This window comes from Oncorhynchus clarkii, chromosome 10 (assembly GCF_045791955.1).
Source record: "Oncorhynchus clarkii lewisi isolate Uvic-CL-2024 chromosome 10, UVic_Ocla_1.0, whole genome shotgun sequence".
NCBI lineage: Eukaryota > Metazoa > Chordata > Actinopteri > Salmoniformes > Salmonidae > Oncorhynchus > Oncorhynchus clarkii.
In genome coordinates this window covers 77,731,433-77,752,270 of record NC_092156.1, presented here as the reverse complement: position 1 = coordinate 77,752,270, position 20,838 = coordinate 77,731,433, and the positions used below count along the sequence as shown (strand labels likewise).

General features: G+C 49.4%; 1 protein-coding gene across 1 annotated transcript; it reads left to right on the top strand.

The window, feature by feature from the left end:
- Nucleotides 1-4,695: 4,695 nt before the first annotated feature.
- Nucleotides 4,696-20,513, top strand: LOC139419753 (ubiquitin carboxyl-terminal hydrolase isozyme L1-like). The gene is made up of 9 exons (XM_071169751.1): nt 4,696-4,795; nt 4,936-4,947; nt 6,627-6,755; nt 12,117-12,258; nt 13,472-13,557; nt 18,046-18,093; nt 18,210-18,279; nt 18,448-18,506; nt 19,930-20,513. The coding sequence occupies exons 1-9, from the start codon at nt 4,763-4,765 to the stop codon at nt 20,011-20,013; spliced, it is 663 nt and encodes a 220-aa protein (XP_071025852.1). The 5' UTR covers nt 4,696-4,762; the 3' UTR covers nt 20,014-20,513.
- The last annotated feature ends 325 nt before the right edge of the window (nt 20,514-20,838 follow it).

Below are 20,838 nucleotides of genomic sequence, written 5' to 3'. Positions count from 1 at the left end.
CGAGGGCCAGCCAACGAGAGCGTACATGTCGCAATGGTGGGTAGTATATGGGGCTTTGGTGACAAAACGGATTGCACTGTGATAGACTGCATCCAATTTGTTGAGTAGGGTATTGGAGGCTATTTTGTAAATGACATCGCCAAAGTCGAGGATTGGTAGGATGGTCAGTTTTACAAGGGTATGTTTGGCAGCATGAGTGAAGGATGCTTTGTTGCGAAATAGGAAGCCAATTCTAGATTTAACTTTGGATTGGAGATGTTTGATATGGGTCTGGAAGGAGAGTTTACAGTCTAACCAGACACCTAAGTATTTGTAGTTGTCCACATATTCTAAGTCGGAGCCGTCCAGAGTAGTAATGTTGGACAGGCGGGTAGGTACAGGTAGCGATCGGTTGAAGAGCATGCATTTAGTTTTACTTGTATTTAAGAGCAATTGGAGGCCACGGAAGGAGAGTTGTATGGCATTGAAGCTTGCCTGGAGGGTTGTTAACACAGTATCCAAAGAAGGGCCAGAAGTATACAGAATGGTGTCGTCTGCATAGAGGTGGATCAGAGACTCACCAGCAGCAAGAGCGACCTCATTGATGTATACAGAGAAGAGAGTCGGTCCAAGAATTGAACCCTGTGGCACCCCCATAGAGACTGCCAGAGGTCCGGACAGCAGACCCTCCGATTTGACACACTGAACTCTATCAGAGAAGTAGTTGGTGAACCAGGCGAGGCAATCATTTGAGAAACCAAGGCTGTCGAGTCTGCCGATGAGGATGTGGTGATTGACAGAGTCGAAAGCCTTGGCCAGATCAATGAATACGGCTGCACAGTAATGTTTCTTATCGATGGCGGTTAAGATATCATTTAGGACCTTGAGCGTGGCTGAGGTGCACCCATGACCAGCTCTGAAACCAGATTGCATAGCAGAGAAGGTATGGTGAGATTCGAAATGGTCGGTAATCTGTTTGTTGACTTGGCTTTCGAAGACCTTAGAAAGGCATGGTAGGATAGATATAGGTCTGTAGCAGTTTGGGTCAAGAGTGTCACCCCCTTTGAAGAGGGGGATGACCGCAGCTGCTTTCCAATCTTTGGGAATCTCAGACGACACGAAAGAGAGGTTGAACAGGCTAGTAATAGGGGTGGCAACAATTTTGGCAGATCATTTTAGAAAGAAAGGGTCCAGATTGTCTAGCCCGGCTGATTTGTAGGGGTCCAGATTTTGCAGCTCATTCAGAACATCAGCTGAGCAGATTTGGGAGAAGGAGAAATGGGGAAGGCTTGGGCGAGTTGTTGTGGGGGGTGCAGTGCTGTTGACCGGGGTAGGAGTAGCCAGGTGGAAAGCATGGCCAGCCGTAGAAAAATGCTTATTAAAATTCTCAATTATGGTGGATGCAATCTCAACCACACTGCACACTGCCCTAACCCATCTGGACAAGAGGAATACCTATGTGAGAATGCTGTTCATTGACTACAGCTCAGCATTCAACACCATAGTACCCTCCAAGCTCGTCATCAAGCTCGAGACCCTGGGTCTCGACCCCGCCCTGTGCAACTGGGTACTGGACTTCCTGACGGGCCGCCCCCAGGTGGTGAGGGTAGGCAACAACATCTCCTCCCCGCTGATCCTCAACACTGGGGCCCCACAAGGGTCCGTTCTGAGCCCTCTCCTGTACTCCCTGTTCACCCACAACTGCGTGGCCACGCACGCCTCCAACTCAATCATCAAGTTTGCGGACGACACAACAGTGGTAGGCTTGATTACCAACAACGACGAGACGGCCTACAGGGAGGAGGTGAGGGCCCTCGGAGTGTGGTGTCAGGAAAATAACCTCACACTCAACGTCAACAAAACTAAGGAGATGATTGTGGACTTCAGGAAACAGCAGAGGGAACACCCCCCTATCCACATCGATGGAACAGTAGTGGAGAGGGTAGCAAGTTTTAAGTTCCTCGGCATACACATCACAGACAAACTGAATTGGTCCACTCACACAGACAGCATTGTGAAGAAGGCGCAGCAGCGCCTCTTCAACCTCAGGAGGCTGAAGAAATTTGGCTTGTCACCAAAAGCACTCACAAACTTCTACAGATGCACAATCGAGAGCATCCTGGCGGGCTGTATCACCGCCTGGTACGGCAACTGCTCCGCCCTCAACCGTAAGGCTCTCCAGAGGGTAGTGAGGTCTGCACAACGCATCACCGGGGGCAAACTACCTGCCCTCCAGGACACCTACACCACCCGATGTCACAGGAAGGTCATAAAGATCATCAAGGACATCAACCACCCGAGCCACTGCCTGTTCACCCCGCTATCATCCAGAAGGCGAGGTCAGTACAGGTGCATCAAAGCTGGGACCGAGAGACTGAAAAACAGCTTCTATCTCAAGGCCATCAGACTGTTAAACAGCCACCACTAACATTGAGTGGCTGCTGCCAACACACTGACACTGACTCAACTCCAGCCACTTTAATAATGGGAATTGATGGGAAATGATGTAAATATATCACTAGCCACTTTAAACAATGCTACCTTATATAATGTTACTTACCCTACATTATTCATCTCATATGCATACGTATATACTGTACTCGATACCATCTACTGTATCTTGACTATGCTGCTCTGTACCATCACTCATTTATTTTACTGCTGCTCTTTTTTGGCTTGTTTCTTTTATTTCTTATTCATATTTTTTAAACTGCATTGTTGGTTAAGGGCTGGTCAGTCAGCATTTCACTGTGAGGTCTACAGACCTGTTGGTTAAGAGCTGGTCAGTCAGCATTTCACTGTGAGGTCTACACCTGTTGGTTAAGGGCTGGTCAGTCAGCATTTCACTGTGAGGTCTACACCTGGTGGTTAAGGGCTGGTCAGTCAGCATTTCACTGTGAGGTCTACACCTGTTGGTTAAGGGCTGGTCAGTCAGCATTTCACTGTGAGGTCCACACCTGTTGGTTAAGGGCTGGTCAGTCAGCATTTCACTGTGAGGTCTACACCTGGTGGTTAAGAGCTGGTCAGTCAGCATTTCACTGTGAGGTCTACACCTGGTGGTTAAGGGCTGGTCAGTCAGCATTTCACTGTGAGGTCTACACCTGTTGGTTAAGGGCTGGTCAGTCAGCATTTCACTGTGAGGTCTACACCTGTTGGTTAAGGGCTGGTCAGTCAGCATTTCACTGTGAGGTCTACACCTGTTGGTTAAGGGCTGGTCAGTCAGCATTTCACTGTGAGGTCTACACCTGTTGGTTAAGGGCTGGTCAGTCAGCATTTCACTGTGAGGTCTACACCTGTTGGTTAAGGGCTGGTCAGTCAGCATTTCACTGTGAGGTCTACACCTGTTGGTTAAGGGCTGGTCAGTCAGCATTTCACTGTGAGGTCTACACCTGTTGGTTAAGGGCTGGTCAGTCAGCATTTCATTGTGAGGTCTACACCTGTTGGTTAATGGCTGGTCAGTCAGCATTTCACTGTGAGGTCCACACCTGGTGGTTAAGGGCTGGTCAGTCAGCATTTCACTGTGAGGTCTACACCTGGTGGTTAAGGGCTGGTCAGTCAGCATTTCACTGTGAGGTCTACACCTGTTGGTTAAGGGCTGGTCAGTCAGCATTTCACTGTGAGGTCTACACCTGTTGGTTAAGGGCTGGTCAGTCAGCATTTCACTGTGAGATCTACACGTGTTGGTTAAGGGCTGGTCAGTCAGCATTACACTGTGAGGTCAGTCAGTATTACACTGTGAGGTCAGTCATCATTACACTGTGAGGTCTACAACACCTGTTGTATTCGGCGCATGTGACTAATACAATTTGATTTGATTGACTCCGTTCCATTAATTCCATTTCAGCCATTACAATGAGCCCGTCCTCCTATAGCTCCTCCCACCAGCCTCCTCTATTGGCTACATTTAAATGGGGGAAGCCCTGAATGGGGCTGCCCATGCTAATACAACCTTTTGGGCCGCTAGAGGCTTCTATCATTCTCTATGATAAAGAGCAACTACAACATTTTGGGCCGCTAGAGGCTTTTATCATTCTCTATGATAAAGAGCAGCTGCAATCTTTTGGGCCGCTAGAGACTTCTATCATTCTCTATGGTAAAGAGCAACTACAACCTTTTGCAGTCAAAACATCATGACTTTCGATCACATGATTTTTGTAAAGTTCATGCAGTGAACGGCTGTGTTCGAGAGGATCAAAAAACGCAATGTATCATGGGTATCATTGGGACTGACTGATCTACAAATAACGAGTCATCATTTATGATTCAAGGTGATTTGTAGATCAGTCAGTCGGCAGTCGTGTTGGTGCTCTCGAACACGGCCATGATGTAGGTCAGGTCCATTTCTATCCCCCCTAACGCAACATACGAAAGACTTGACCATCTGACAAAAGTGATCTGCTCGAACGCGCCCATTACCCACCAAACTCTCAGCTGCGCTACTGAAGCGTCCAGTGTTGTGTCGGGCTTGGACCAGTCCACCTTGTAGACTGCTTGTTAAAACTACACAGAACACCTCACACACATCTCTCTCTCACCTCACCTCCAATACTTCACTGTAATATGTATTGTCTTGTTTACAGACGAGGCGAGGCTACGGGAGGATCTATTGGCTTTTTCTCCGGTTCTCGTCCACCCCCGCCAAACGGCACAATGGAATATGACTGGCAGCATATGAAGCGGGTGGACTGTCGCGGTGTGATCATATCTTCCAAAACAGCAGCTGGTTGCGACAGAGCAGATTTGACAACATACCGATATACGGAACCGAACTTTACCGAACAGGATGGAGTGGCAACCAATGGAGATCAACCCGGAGGTAGAGAATCATCATCATAATAAATGTGGTTTTAATACGTATATCATAAGACTGAGACTTAAATTACGCAGCTGCTCGGTTCTAACGGTCTCTCACTGTCTAAATAATGTCTATTTTCTCTTTGTCTGTCTGTGTTTCAGATGCTGAACAAGGTGTGTATTTAATATCGCTGAGTCATAACCGATATGATGACAGTTGTGTATATGACGTTACAACCAGACAACAGGACATTAAAACCAACAGGTGGGTTATTATGGACCTGGCTCGGTCTGGAGTTAGAAATACTAGTTAGGATCAGATTATCATCTGAACGGCAGCGCGACAGAGGTACACGAGATGAACCTGCCGTTAGAATCGAGCCTCTCCCTAGTAGACTACCGTCCATCTCCCCGGTGTAGCATCTCTGCCACGCTGCGCCTGGTGCCCCACCCGGTGTCTAGGATACAGGGTGTGGTCTGATGGAAGGATGGAGAGGGAGAGAGCGACTAAAGATCAACTTGTCTCTGGCTCTGATTTGAAGTTCATCGCTATTCATTTGGGACAGACTGCCGTGCGGTAATAATGTTCTGATAAAGACGTTAGATCAGCGGAGATATGCGTAACGTTAGTGATTATAATATTATTGATGTGAGGCCTGTTCCGCCGAGTCATCATGGACATTTTAGTGTCCATTACTGTGTAGAGTTTCAATTCGGGCTCACCAAACCATCTCCGAGTTCTACCCTCTCTACCTGACGGACATTTAACTGCTCTATAAATCACATTTTATTGGTCACATACTCATTTTAGCAGTTATTGCGGGTGTAGCGAAATGCTTGTGTTCCTAGCTCCAACAGTGCCGTAATATCTAACAATTCACCCAGCTAAAAGTAAAATAATGGCATGAATAAATATAACAATATTAGGATGAGCAATGTCGGGTGGCATCGACTAAAATACAGTAGAATAGAATATGAAATAAGCAAAGCATTATGTAAACATTATTAAAGTGGCCAGTGATTCCATTAATATAGGACAGCAGCCTCTAAGGTGCAGGGTTGACTAACAGGGTGGTAGCTGCTACTGATGGCTATTTAAGTCTGATGGCCTTGATAGAAGCTGTTTTTCAGTCTCTCGGTCCCAGCTTTGATGCACCTGTACTGACCTCGCCTTCTGGATGATAGCGGGGTGAACAGGCTGTGGCTCTGGTGGTTATTGTCCTTGATGATCTTTTTGGCCTTCCTGTGACATCGGGTGGTGTAGGTGTCCTGGAGGGCAGGTAGTTTGCCCCCGGTGATGCGTTGGGCACCACCCTCTGGAGAGCCCTGCAGTTTCCGTACCAGGTGGTGATATAGCCCGACAGGATGCTCTCAATTGTGCATCTGTAAAATTGAGGGTTTTAGGGGGCCAACCCAAATTTCTTCATCCTTCTTCACCACAGTGTCTGTGAGGGTGAACCATTTCAGATTGTCAGTGACGTGTACGCAGAGGAACTTGATAGTTTAGGCTTACGTTCTACTGTATATATACACAGAGTATAGTGTTGTCATTGACTGGGTGAGTTCCAGATACACTGTCTAGATGGTCTGGTTGTTCTAGTCTAGCCTGTTGGTGTTGAGCTGTGTTCTGGTTGTTCTAGTCTAGCCTGTTGGTGTTGAGCTGTGTCCTGGTTGTTCTAGTCTAGCCTGTTGGTGTTGAGCTGTGTCCTGGTTGTTCTAGTCTAGCCTGTTGGTGTTGAGCTGTGTTCTGGTTGTTCTAGTCTAGCCTGTTGGTGTTGAGCTGTGTTCTAGATGGTCTCTAGAGACTGATAGGAAACCTTCCTGTTAATGTTCTGTTTGACTGTGTGTTGCAGGTGCTCAGTGGACTGGGGGTGTGTGGTAGCTGGGGCTTCGTGGATGTGTTGGGGCTGGAGGATGAGGGAGTGTCTTCAGTACCTTCTCCCAGCTGCGCCCTCATGCTGCTCTTCCCCCTGACACAACAGGTAACCAATGATCTAGCAGTATCTTTAATACGTTGGAAATATGTAGCGCGGTGATGTGGAGCAAACTCTGTTCTGGGAACCCCAAGGTGATGCACATTAGTTTGTTTTGCTCTAGTAGCTTGATTTGATTATTTGAATCTCCTGTGTAGTTCTAGGGCAAAACCCAGAATGTACAACCCCTGGGGTCCCAGGACACTAAACCTCAGCCCTGGGTTCCCAGGACACTAAACCTCAGCCCTGGGTTCCCAGGACACTAAACCTCAGCCCTGGGGTCCCAGGACACTAAACCTCAGCCCTGGGTTCCCAGGACACTAAACCTCAGCCCTGGGTTCCCAGGACACTAAACCTCAGCCCTGGGTTCCCAGGACACTAAACCTCAGCCCTGGGTTCCCAGGACACTAAACCTCAGCCCTGGGTTCCCAGGACACTAAACCTCAGCCCTGGGTTCCCAGGACACTAAACCTCAGCCCTGGGTTCCCAGGACACTAAACCTCAGCCCTGGGTTCCCAGGACACTAAACCTCAGCCCTGGGTTCCCAGGACACTAAACCTCAGCCCTGGGTTCCCAGGACACTAAACCTCAGCCCTGGGTTCCCAGGACACTAAACCTCAGCCCTGGGTTCCCAGGACACTAAACCTCAGCCCTGGGTTCCCAGGACACTAAACCTCAGCCCTGGGTTCCCAGGACACTAAACCTCAGCCCTGGGTTCCCAGGACACTAAACCTCAGCCCTGGGTTCCCAGGACACTAAACCTCAGCCCTGGGTTCCCAGGACACTAAACCTCAGCCCTGAGGTTCCCAGGACACTAAACCTCAGCCCTGGGTTCCCAGGACACTAAACCTCAGCCCTGGGTTCCCAGGACACTAAACCTCAGCCCTGGGTTCCCAGGACACTAAACCTCAGCCCTGGGTTCCCAGGACACTAAACCTCAGCCCTGGGTTCCCAGGACACTAAACCTCAGCCCTGGGGTCCCAGGACACTAAACCTCAGCCCTGGGTTCCCAGGACACTAAACCTCAGCCCTGGGTTCCCAGGACACTAAACCTCAGCCCTGGGTTCCCAGGACACTAAACCTCAGCCCTGGGTTCCCAGGACACTAAACCTCAGCCCTGGGTTCCCAGGACACTAAACCTCAGCCCTGGGTTCCCAGGACACTAAACCTCAGCACTGGGTTCCCAGGACACTAAACCTCAGCCCTGGGTTCCCAGGACACTAAACCTCAGCCCTGGGTTCCCAGGACACTAAACCTCAGCCCTGGGTTCCCAGGACACTAAACCTCAGCCCTGGGTTCCCAGGACACTAAACCTCAGCCCTGGGTTCCCAGGACACTAAACCTCAGCCCTGGGTTCCCAGGACACTAAACCTCAGCCCTGGGGTCCCAGGACACTAAACCTCAGCCCTGGGTTCCCAGGACACTAAACCTCAGCCCTGGGTTCCCAGGACACTAAACCTCAGCCCTGGGTTCCCAGGACACTAAACCTCAGCCCTGGGGTCCCAGGACACTAAACCTCAGCCCTGGGTTCCCAGGACACTAAACCTCAGCCCTGGGTTCCCAGGACACTAAACCTCAGCCCTGGGTTCCCAGGACACTAAACCTCAGCCCTGGGGTCCCAGGACACTAAACCTCAGCCCTGGGGTCCCAGGACACTAAACCTCAGCCCTGGGTTCCCAGGACACTAAACCTCAGCCCTGGGTTCCCAGGACACTAAACCTCAGCCCTGGGTTCCCAGGACACTAAACCTCAGCCCTGGGTTCCCAGGACACTAAACCTCAGCCCTGGGTTCCCAGGACACTAAACCTCAGCCCTGGGTTCCCAGGACACTAAACCTCAGCCCTGGGTTCCCAGGACACTAAACCTCAGCCCTGGGTTCCCAGGACACTAAACCTCAGCCCTGGGTTCCCAGGACACTAAACCTCAGCCCTGGGTTCCCAGGACACTAAACCTCAGCCCTGGGTTCCCAGGACACTAAACCTCAGCCCTGGGTTCCCAGGACACTAAACCTCAGCCCTGGGTTCCCAGGACACTAAACCTCAGCCCTGGGTTCCCAGGACACTAAACCTCAGCCCTGGGTTCCCAGGACACTAAACCTCAGCCCTGGGTTCCCAGGACACTAAACCTCAGCCCTGGGTTCCCAGGACACTAAACCTCAGCCCTGGGTTCCCAGGACACTAAACCTCAGCCCTGGGTTCCCAGGACACTAAACCTCAGCCCTGGGTTCCCAGGACACTAAACCTCAGCCCTGGGTTCCCAGGACACTAAACCTCAGCCCTGGGTTCCCAGGACACTAAACCTCAGCCCTGGGTTCCCAGGACACTAAACCTCAGCCCTGGGTTCCCAGGACACTAAACCTCAGCCCTGGGTTCCCAGGACACTAAACCTCAGCCCTGGGTTCCCAGGACACTAAACCTCAGCCCTGGGTTCCCAGGACACTAAACCTCAGCCCTGGGTTCCCAGGACACTAAACCTCAGCCCTGGGTTCCCAGGACACTAAACCTCAGCCCTGGGTTCCCAGGACACTAAACCTCAGCCCTGGGTTCCCAGGACACTAAACCTCAGCCCTGGGTTCCCAGGACACTAAACCTCAGCCCTGGGTTCCCAGGACACTAAACCTCAGCCCTGGGTTCCCAGGACACTAAACCTCAGCCCTGGGTTCCCAGGACACTAAACCTCAGCCCTGGGTTCCCAGGACACTAAACCTCAGCCCTGGGTTCCCAGGACACTAAACCTCAGCCCTGGGTTCCCAGGACACTAAACCTCAGCCCTGGGTTCCCAGGACACTAAACCTCAGCCCTGGGTTCCCAGGACACTAAACCTCAGCCCTGGGGTCCCAGGACACTAAACCTCAGCCCTGGGTTCCCAGGACACTAAACCTCAGCCCTGGGTTCCCAGGACACTAAACCTCAGCCCTGGGTTCCCAGGACACTAAACCTCAGCCCTGGGTTCCCAGGACACTAAACCTCAGCCCTGGGTTCCCAGGACACTAAACCTCAGCCCTGGGTTCCCAGGACACTAAACCTCAGCCCTGGGTTCCCAGGACACTAAACCTCAGCCCTGGGTTCCCAGGACAGCCCTAAACCTCAGCCCTGGGTTCCCAGGACACTAAACCTCAGCCCTGGGTTCCCAGGACACCCTCAGCCCTGGGTTCCCAGGACACTAAACCTCAGCCCTGGGTTCCCAGGACACTAAACCTCAGCCCTGGGTTCCCAGGACACTAAACCTCAGCCCTGGGTTCCCAGGACACTAAACCTCAGCCCTGGGTTCCCAGGACACTAAACCTCAGCCCTGGGTTCCCAGGACACTAAACCTCAGCCCTGGGTTCCCAGGACACTAAACCTCAGCCCTGGGTTCCCAGGACACTAAACCTCAGCCCTGGGTTCCCAGGACACTAAACCTCAGCCCTGGGTTCCCAGGACACTAAACCTCAGCCCTGGGTTCCCAGGACACTAAACCTCAGCCCTGGGTTCCCAGGACACTAAACCTCAGCCCTGGGTTCCCAGGACACTAAACCTCAGCCCTGGGTTCCCAGGACACTAAACCTCAGCCCTGGGTTCCCAGGACACTAAACCTCAGCCCTGGGGTCCCAGGACACTAAACCTCAGCCCTGGGTTCCCAGGACACTAAACCTCAGCCCTGGGTTCCCAGGACACTAAACCTCAGCCCTGGGTTCCCAGGACACTAAACCTCAGCCCTGGGTTCCCAGGACACTAAACCTCAGCCCTGGGTTCCCAGGACACTAAACCTCAGCCCTGGGTTCCCAGGACACTAAACCTCAGCCCTGGGTTCCCAGGACACTAAACCTCAGCCCTGGGTTCCCAGGACACTAAACCTCAGCCCTCCCAGGACACTAAACCTCAGCCCTGGGTTCCCAGGACACTAAACCTCAGCCCTGGGTTCCCAGGACACTAAACCTCAGCCCTGGGTTCCCAGGACACTAAACCTCAGCCCTGGGTTCCCAGGACACTAAACCTCAGCCCTGGGTTCCCAGGACACTAAACCTCAGCCCTGGGTTCCCAGGACACTAAACCTCAGCCCTGGGTTCCCAGGACACTAAACCTCAGCCCTGGGTTCCCAGGACACTAAACCTCAGCCCTGGGTTCCCAGGACACTAAACCTCAGCCCTGGGTTCCCAGGACACTAAACCTCAGCCCTGGGTTCCCAGGACACTAAACCTCAGCCCTGGGTTCCCAGGACACTAAACCTCAGCCCTGGGTTCCCAGGACACTAAACCTCAGCCCTGGGTTCCCAGGACACTAAACCTCAGCCCTGGGTTCCCAGGACACTAAACCTCAGCCCTGGGTTCCCAGGACACTAAACCTCAGCCCTGGGTTCCCAGGACACTAAACCTCAGCCCTGGGTTCCCAGGACACTAAACCTCAGCCCTGGGTTCCCAGGACACTAAACCTCAGCCCTGGGTTCCCAGGACACTAAACCTCAGCCCTGGGTTCCCAGGACACTAAACCTCAGCCCTGGGTTCCCAGGACACTAAACCTCAGCCCTGCCCTGGGTTCCCAGGACACTAAACCTCAGCCCTGGGGTCCCAGGACACTAAACCTCAGCCCTGGGGTCCCAGGACACTAAACCTCAGCCCTGGGTTCCCAGGACACTAAACCTCAGCCCTGGGTTCCCAGGACACTAAACCTCAGCCCTGGGTTCCCAGGACACTAAACCTCAGCCCTGGGTTCCCAGGACACTAAACCTCAGCCCTGGGTTCCCAGGACACTAAACCTCAGCCCTGGGTTCCCAGGACACTAAACCTCAGCCCTGGGTTCCCAGGACACTAAACCTCAGCCCTGGGTTCCCAGGACACTAAACCTCAGCCCTGGGTTCCCAGGACACTAAACCTCAGCCCTGGGTTCCCAGGACACTAAACCTCAGCCCTGGGTTCCCAGGACACTAAACCTCAGCCCTGGGTTCCCAGGACACTAAACCTCAGCCCTGGGTTCCCAGGACACTAAACCTCAGCCCTGGGTTCCCAGGACACTAAACCTCAGCCCTGGGTTCCCAGGACACTAAACCTCAGCCCTGGGTTCCCAGGACACTAAACCTCAGCCCTGGGTTCCCAGGACACTAAACCTCAGCCCTGGGTTCCCAGGACACTAAACCTCAGCCCTGGGTTCCCAGGACACTAAACCTCAGCCCTGGGTTCCCAGGACACTAAACCTCAGCCCTGGGTTCCCAGGACACTAAACCTCAGCCCTGGGTTCCCAGGACACTAAACCTCAGCCCTGGGTTCCCAGGACACTAAACCTCAGCCCTGGGTTCCCAGGACACTAAACCTCAGCCCTGGGGTCCCAGGACTGTTTGAGAGACTCTGATGTAGCATGATGATGATGATGATGATGATAACGGCGTGTGTTTCAGCACGAGTCGTTCCGGCAGCAGCAGGCTGGGAAGGTGTCGGGAGGTACTGACCTCTACTTCCTGAAACAGACTGTGGTCAACTCCTGTGGCACCGTGGCTCTGCTGCACGCAGTCGCCAACAACCCCACCCACATAGAGTATGGTGAGTAGAAACTGGTCCTTCATGGAGCCAAGATGGAGGGGTGATGCCGAATACCCATACTTGCGTTCGTAATAGTAGGCTGATTGGGTATGGTGAGTAGAAACTGGTCCTGCATGGAGCCAAGATGGAGGGGGGGGATGTTCGTAATAGTAGGCTGATTGGGTATGGTGAGTAGAAACTGGTCCTGCATGGAGCCAAGATGGAGGGGGGATGTTCGTAATAGTAGGCTGATTGGGTATGTGAAAATAGAATGTTTATAGTATGTGATATTTAGAACATGTAGTGATGTCATAGACAGGATGCTTTACAGCTAATATAATTCACTTCCTCTTGAGGAAGAGACTGGTCTTCATCTAGTAGAATTCACTGAACTCTATTGAGGAAGAGACTGGTCTTTATCTAATAGAATTCACTTCCTCAATTGAGGAAGAGACTGGTCTTCATCTAGTAGAATTCACTGAACTCTATTGAGGAAGAGACTGGTCTTTATCTAGTGGAATTCACTTCCTCTATTGAGGAAGAGACTAGTCTTTTCATAATCATATCCGAGGACTGACTATCAACCAACACAATTGCTGATTAGATGAAGCCTTCTCAGTGTGGATGAGGGTAGGATGTTGATGTGTTGCTTACTGAATATATTTATACTAAACACTACATTCTAAATAGTATGTAGTATGATTAGTACACAGTATGTCGTTTTACAAAGTAGTAGGGAAAGACAGATTTCAGACACGACCAGTGTGTAGTTTTAGTTAGTAGGGAAGCCATATTCAGACAGGACCAGTGTGTAGTTTTAGTTAGTAGGGAAGCCATATTCAGACAGGACCAGTGTGTAGTTTTAGTCAGTAGTAGGGAAGCCAGATTCAGACAGGACCAGGGTGTAGTTTTAGTCAGTAGTAGGGAAGCCAGATTCAGACAGGACCAGGGTGTAGTTTTAGTTAGTAGTAGGGAAGACAGACCTGTGTGTAGTTTTAGTTAGTAGTAGGGAAGCCAGATTCAGACAGGACCAGTGTGTAGTTAGTAGTAGGCAAGCCAGATTCAGACAGGACCAGTGTGTAGTATTAGGGAAGCCAGATTCAGACAGGACCAGTGTGTAGTTTTAGTTAGTAGGGAAGCCAGATTCAGACAGGACCAGTGTGTAGTTTTAGTTAGTAGTAGGGAAGCCAGATTCAGACACGACCAGTGTGTAACAGCTCTGTCTCTGTGCCAGATGGTGACTCTGCTCTGAAGAAGTTTCTAGATGAGACGGCTAACATGACCCCCGCCCAGCGAGCCACACACCTGGAGAACAACCAGGTAACCCACACATTCACAGTGATTGAGACACACACAGTAATACACTCATGCATGCACACACACACACACACACACACACCTGGAGAACAACCAGGTAACCCACACATTCACAGTGATAGACACACACACACACAGTAATACACTTATGCACACACACGCACCTGGAGAACAACCAGGCAACACACACATTCACAGTGATCGACACACACACACACCTTGGCTATGTCCCAATTACCACTCCTTCCTCCCAAAGTGTGTACTTGTTTTAAGGTGGGAACTCCCTCTAGCCAAAGCTTCCTCCACTAATCCTAGATCTGTAGTGAACGAGTCCATACTTCAGGAGAAGGTAGATATTATTGGGGGACACCTCACGTCTGGCCTCGTGGCGAACCAGGCATCCTTAACTGGAAACCTAGGAAGATCCATGTCAGAAATCCACGAGAGGGGATGGAAGCCGGTGTAAATCAAGTCACGCCTCACAACACATCAAACCAATCAAATACCTTGCTTGGGAGGAGCTCCGACGGTGTTCACCGGGGTAGTGCCGTAGGAGTTACCCTGACGACTAACATGTCAACAGAACAGGCACTGTGACTAAACATTTAGACTGTTCACAGCTACCCTGACGACTAACATGTCAACAGAACAGGCACTGTGACTAAACATTTAGACTGTTCACAGCTACCCTGACGACTAACATGTCAACAGAACAGGCACTGTGACTAAACATTTAGACTGTTCACAGCTACCCTGACGACTAACATGTCAACAGAACAGGCACTGTGACTAAACATTTAGACTGTTCACAGCTACCGTGATGACTAACATGTCAACAGAACAGACTTTTTCACAGCGTTTCTGTTATTTCAAGATGAGCTGCAGCAAGAAGGAGAAATGGTTTACAATGCAACATGTTTTGGTGTTTCTGGAGTGATGTTTGTCTGAAGGCTAACATGAGGGACAGGAAGTAGCTAGACACATGAGGGACAGGAAGTAGCTAGACACATGAGGGACAGGAAGTAGCTAGACACATGAGGGACAGGAAGTAGCTAGACACATGAGGGACAGGAAGTAGCTAGACACATGAGGGACAGGAAGTAGCTAGACACATGAGGGACAGGAAGTAGCTAGACACATGAGGGACAGGAAGTAGCTAGACACATGAGGGACAGGAAGTAGCTAGACACATGAGGGACAGGAAGTAGCTAGACTGATGTTCGCTGAGCAGGTGTCCACATCCTGTTGGGCCTGTAGTGTAGGTAGACCCTACACATATAACCCATGGTGGGCCTGTAGTGTAGTTAGACCCTACACATATAACCCATGGTGGGCCTGTAGTGTAGGTAGACCCTACACATATAACCCATGGTGGGCCTGTAGTGTAGGTAGACCTACACATATAACCCATGGTGGGCCTGTAGTGTAGGTAGACCCTACACATATAACCCATGGTGGGCCTGTAGTGTAGGTAGACCTACACATATAACCCATGGTGGGCCTGTAGTGTAGGTAGACCCTACACATATAACCCATGGTGGGCCTGTAGTGTAGGTAGACCCTACACATATAACCCATGGTGGGTTTGTAGTGTAGGTAGGCCCTACACACATAACCCATGGTGGGCCTGTAGTGTAGGTAGGCCTGTAATGTAGGTAGACCTACACATATAACCCAGGGCATATAGGATGTACCCTTAGTCTCTTGGGACATTCATTGGGACCTCTCTCCATCTGCAAAGAGGAAACAGGCTGAATATGATGTTTATTATCTCTGTCCTCAAAGCTTTCCATATCAGAGGACAGAACATCACAAACAGGCTGAATATGATTATTATCTCTGTCCTCAAAGCTTTCCGTATCAGAGGACAGAACATCACAAACAGGCTGAATATGATGTTTATTATCTCTGTCAGTTTTCCCCTCAATGGAAAGATTCCCCAGTTCCAGTCCATAATGTCCTCCGTCAATATGTCTTCTCCCGTAGCCCGTCTTCTCCCGTAGCCCGTCTTCTCCCGTAGCCCGTCTTCTCCCGTAACCCGTCTTCTCCCATAGCCCGTCCTCTAGTTTTCTAAAACTCTCCTTTTCGTCCTCCAGGGTTCAGTCCCAGTCCCAGACTTGTTTTTGTTTAATTATTTTCCAAACTGTAATTTAACCACACGGAGTAAACTGAAGTTGAACCCTAACCAGGTGCACTATGCAGAAATCGCTCCGACGTCTCCTGGTTGCTAAAATTCTAATAGTTTGCCTAATTTAAGTTTATGTGCAAAAACGAGCAAGTATTGTGTAGAGAATCACCTTCTAAACTGCTGTGAAACGTCTTTTCAACCCAAAGTATTTTATTTCCAGCTGTTTGACGCTGGCGTACAAAACCCAAAGTAAAACTGGGGGAAACTACTTAAGAACGGGAAGCGTAGAAATCACACGCATAGAACAGATGTACCTCTTCTTAGACTGGCTTTCAATGACAATGGCAGATATGTAACTCATTTCTAGGTGAATTTGGTCCGGTTGCCCAAAATGTTACATATTACAACTTTAACTAAAACTTCAGTGGGACGGTTGATCTAACGTAGGCTAATGCGCCTAGCACGCGGTTGTAAGTAACAAGAATTTCCCAGGACATATCTGATATTGGCAGAAAGCTTAAATTCTTGTTAACTGCACTGTCCAATGTACAGTAGATATTACAGTGAAAGAATACCATGCTATTGTTTGGAGAGAGCACAGTTATGAACTTAAATGTATCAATAAACCAATTGGGCACATTTGGGCACTCTTGATGATGCAACATTTTTAACAGAAATACAATGGTTCATTGGATCAGTCTAAAATGTTGCACATCCACTGCTGCCCAAAATCTAAATTGCGCCTGGGCTGGTATAATGCATTATGGCCTTTCTCTTGCATTTCAAAGATGATGGTACAAAAAACGTGTTTTTCTATGTATTATCTTTTACCAGATCTAATGTGTTATTCTCCTACATTCATTTCACTTTTCCACAAACGTCAGGGTTTCCTTTCAAATGGTATCAATAATATGCATATTATTGCTTCAGGGCCTGAGCTACAGGCAGTTAGAGTTGGGTCATTTTGGGCAGAAATTGAAAAGGGGCGGATCCTTAAGAGGTTTAAGCATCAACGTTTTACGGCGTTTGACCGCTAAGACACGGAACTTCATGGCGATATGAGAACTTCAAGTCATGGTGTAATTCTGTTGCTGAAGTTACGCCACGGGTTGGCGGTTTGTTTGGAGGTTGGCCCACAGGGTTTTGGAATCTTGCCGCTGGACAAACCAAACCGTTCTTGCAAGTCGAGCTCACATCAGACATGAAGCTGCAGTTCTCATCTCGGCCACTAGAGGACAGCAGAGCTGCTGGGTTCTGAGATGCATGGCTTCACAGATCAATATGGTGTTGTAATGTATAGGAGTACATGCATTATATGGGTTAATATGTGTAGATGTTTAATATGTAGATATGTGTTTAGTGTTGGTGTAGATATACTTATGAATATGCTTTAATGTTCACTGAGTTTACAAAACATTAAGAACAGCTCTTTCCATTACAGATTGATCAAGTGAAAGCTATGATCCCTTATTGATGTCACTTGTTAAATCCACTTCAGTCAGTCTCGATGAAAGGGAGGGGACTGGTTAAAGAAGGATTTTTAAGCCTTGAGACATGGATTGTGTATGTGTACCATTGAGGGTGACTGTTGAAGTGCCTTTGAACGGGGTATGGCAGTAGGTGCCGGGGCAGCGGTTTGTGTCAAGAACTGCAACGCTGCTGTGTTTCACGACAGTTTCATGTGTATCAATGGTTTTTAACCGAACGGTTGCTGGATCGAATCCCTGCGTTGACAAGGTAAAAATCTGTCCTTCTGCCCCTGAACAAGGCAGTTAACCCACTGTTCCCCTGAACAAGGCAGTTAACCCACTGTTCCCCTGAACAAGGCAGTTAACCCACTGTTCCCCTGAACAAGGCAGTTAACCCACTGTTCCCCTGAACAAGGCAGTTAACCCACTGTTCCCCTGAACAAGGCAGTTAACCCACTGTTCCCCAGTAGGCTGTCATTGTAAATAAGAATTTGTTCTTAACAGACCTGTCTAGTTAAATATGAAAAAACTGTGGGACCTTATCGGCAGGTGTGGGCCTTTCCTACTCCTGCTTAATTGAATTTACCACAGATGGACTCCAAGTTGTAAACATTTTAAGGATGATCAATGGAAACCATATACACCTGAGCTCCACTTCTAGTCTGATAGCAAAGGGTCTGAATACTGGTGTAAATAAGCTTTTTGCTTTGTCAATATCGGCCATTGTGTGTAGATTAATGACGAGGGGAATAAACAATTTAATCCGTTTTAGAATGTAACAAAGTGTGGAAAAAGTCTAGGGGTCTGAATTCTTTCCGCATGCACTATGTTTAATGTAAATACCTGTATGTCTTCATATTTGTGTAAATGTGTATATATTGTTGTCTCTTGCAGGCCATCAGAGAGGCTCATGATGAAGTGGCAGCACAAGGCCAGTGCAGGGTGAGAACACAATGCAACATAAGGACCTCCTCAGATGTTACTTATGTATAACTTCATATTTTATACTCTCCCTCCCTCTCTTTCTAACCCTCTTTCTCTCCAACCCTCTCTTTCAGGTGGAGGCAGATAACGTGAACTTCCATTTTATCACCTTTGTCAATGTGAAAGGACAGCTTTATGAGCTGGGTGAGTGTGGCTGAGTCCCGGTGTTCCGCCCCTTCTCCCCGGTGTTCCGCCCCTTCTCCCCGGTGTTCCGCCCCTTCTCCCCGGTGTTTCCGCCCCTTCTCCCCGGTGTTTCCGCCCCCTCTCCCCAGGTGTGTATTTACACTCTCTCTCTGTGATTCTGTTGTGTAGATGGTAGGATGGAGGGACCGGTGAACCATGGAACCACCAAGGATGACTCCTTCATCAAGGTACGTTCCTCTTCCCATTCATCTAATCCCAGTAGATGTGTCAAACCTTCCATTCATCTAATCCCAGTGGACATGTGAACTTTCGGTTCATCTAATCCCAGTGGACATGTGAACCTTCGGTTCATCTAATCCCAGCCGACGTGTCAAACTATGTAAAGGCAGATTTTATTCCCTACGAAGAATCACCCTACAGAGCAGCACGGTGTTTTTCCTCACAAAAGTAGCGGCTCCCCGACGGCCGGGACGCTCCGCGTCGTCCCTCCCCGACGGCCGGGACGCTCCGCGTCGTCCCTCCCCGACGGCCGGGACGCTCCGCGTCGTCCCTCCCCGACGGCCGGGACGCTCCGCGTCGTCCCTCCCCGACGGCCGGGACGCTCCGCGTCGTCCCTCCCCGACGGCCGGGACGCGCCGCGTCGTCCCTCCCCGATGGCCGGGACGCGCCGCGTCGTCCCTCCCGTGGGGACAGGGAGGAGGCAGCGACGCTTGATTGGTTCCTTGATCTGATCTATAAACTAGGCATGACAGTGGCCTATTTTTGTATTGATAAGCAAATGGGTATAATCTCAACAAATGTTCAAACAATAAAAACCAAACAATGGAACCTTATAGACTCCTCCCAGAAATGTGTTTTGATTAGAAGTTTAACTAGTGATTCCAGGCTATTGGTTAAACAGCTGCAATGTGCTTTTCTCTGCGACCAAAACATGACTTCCTATTGCTAGCTGATGTGGGAGTGCATACCTCCTATTGCTAGCTGATGTGGGAGTGCATACCTCCTATTGCTAGCTGATGTGGGAGTGCATACCTTCTATTGCTAGCTGATGTGGGAGTGCATACGTTCAAGCTGTATGTTTGAACTGGGATAATGTTGTAGTTTACACGGGCAAGTATTAGAATATTTGCCAGGGCATATTTAATTATTAATCTGACTATTTCACATAGCTCTGGGAAGCTAAAAGGCTAGCTAGCTTGCTGTGTTTAGCCATACTGGAGATGTGAGAAGCTAAAGGGCTAGCTAGCTTGCTGTGTTTAGCCATGCTGGAGATGTGAGAAGCTAAAGGGCTAGCTAGCAGGCCTGAAGCGCTATGCAGGTGAAGCTTGTAGAAAGAGTCAGGAATATGTAGTGTGGAGAGGATGTGTTCATTAGGATAACGTCTCCCATCATAATATAATGTTGATGCCTGGCCGACATCTAAACAACGTAGAATGGAGTATATAGACATTCTACATCTGTCAGACGTCTTGCCATTGAGCTCACTGCGTCGTCCCAGTGTATCCTCTTTAACCAGAGGGTTGTGCTAGCTGGGCTGTTTGTCTAGCGTTTCGCCACACCCACAATAACATCTGCTAAATATTTTATTAATTTAGCAGAGGCTCCAGAGCCACGGTTAGTGCTTAATCTCTCTCCTCTCTCTCTCCCCAGGATGCAGCCAGGGTGTGTCGGGGTTTTGTGGAGAGAGCAGAGGGAGAGGTCCGCTTCTCTGCTGTGGCCCTCTGTCATACCTAGAGACCCTGGAGAGGGACACACACACACACACACACACACACACACGCACACAGGTGAACCATGGTGTACACACACACCCGGTATGTACTGGAAACATAGTTTGCACTCTCCCCACACACACACACACACTGCAGCACACATGCGTAGATGTTAGTTTGCACAAGCCTGGTGTCACGTTGATGTCACTACTGCTGTACTTTCTGTCTGCTGTACTGTTTTATTTATTTTTCCAAGTCAGATCACCACTGAGAAAGTAGTGCACTTACATGGGGGAGTAGGGAGCTGTTTGATCTGCAGCCTGTGAGATGTTCCTGTTTTCCTGCCGTCTGACTCCTCAGCTCTGTTTCTAACCGCTGTTACGTCAGACTACGATGTTAGGATGACGTTAGGATGACGTTGTTACTGTGTTAGGATGACACTGCAACAATGTTGGCTGTGCTTTGCCTTTCTGCATCTTCCTGTGCTGCTGACTGCCAATAAACAACCAAACTACACACTTCTCCACTCCTCTGTGATGTAAAGTCATTCACTTCTGTAATTACTATAATTCAGTAGCTTTTCAGAGTAAAATGTTGAAGTACCTTCTACTTTAGGAGGGTATTTCAGTTCTCTTTCCATCCTGATCATTTCAAACGTTCGATTTTTACTTAAAGTAGTATCCTTTAATATTTTAGTATTTGACTTCTTTCACTTCACTACATTCCTAAAAAAATGCGTACATTTTCCCTGACAGACTAAAGTCATTACATGTTGAATGCCTAGCAGGACAGACAAAGTGTCCAATTCCCTTTCTTGTCAAGAGAACATCCCTGGTCATCCCTACTG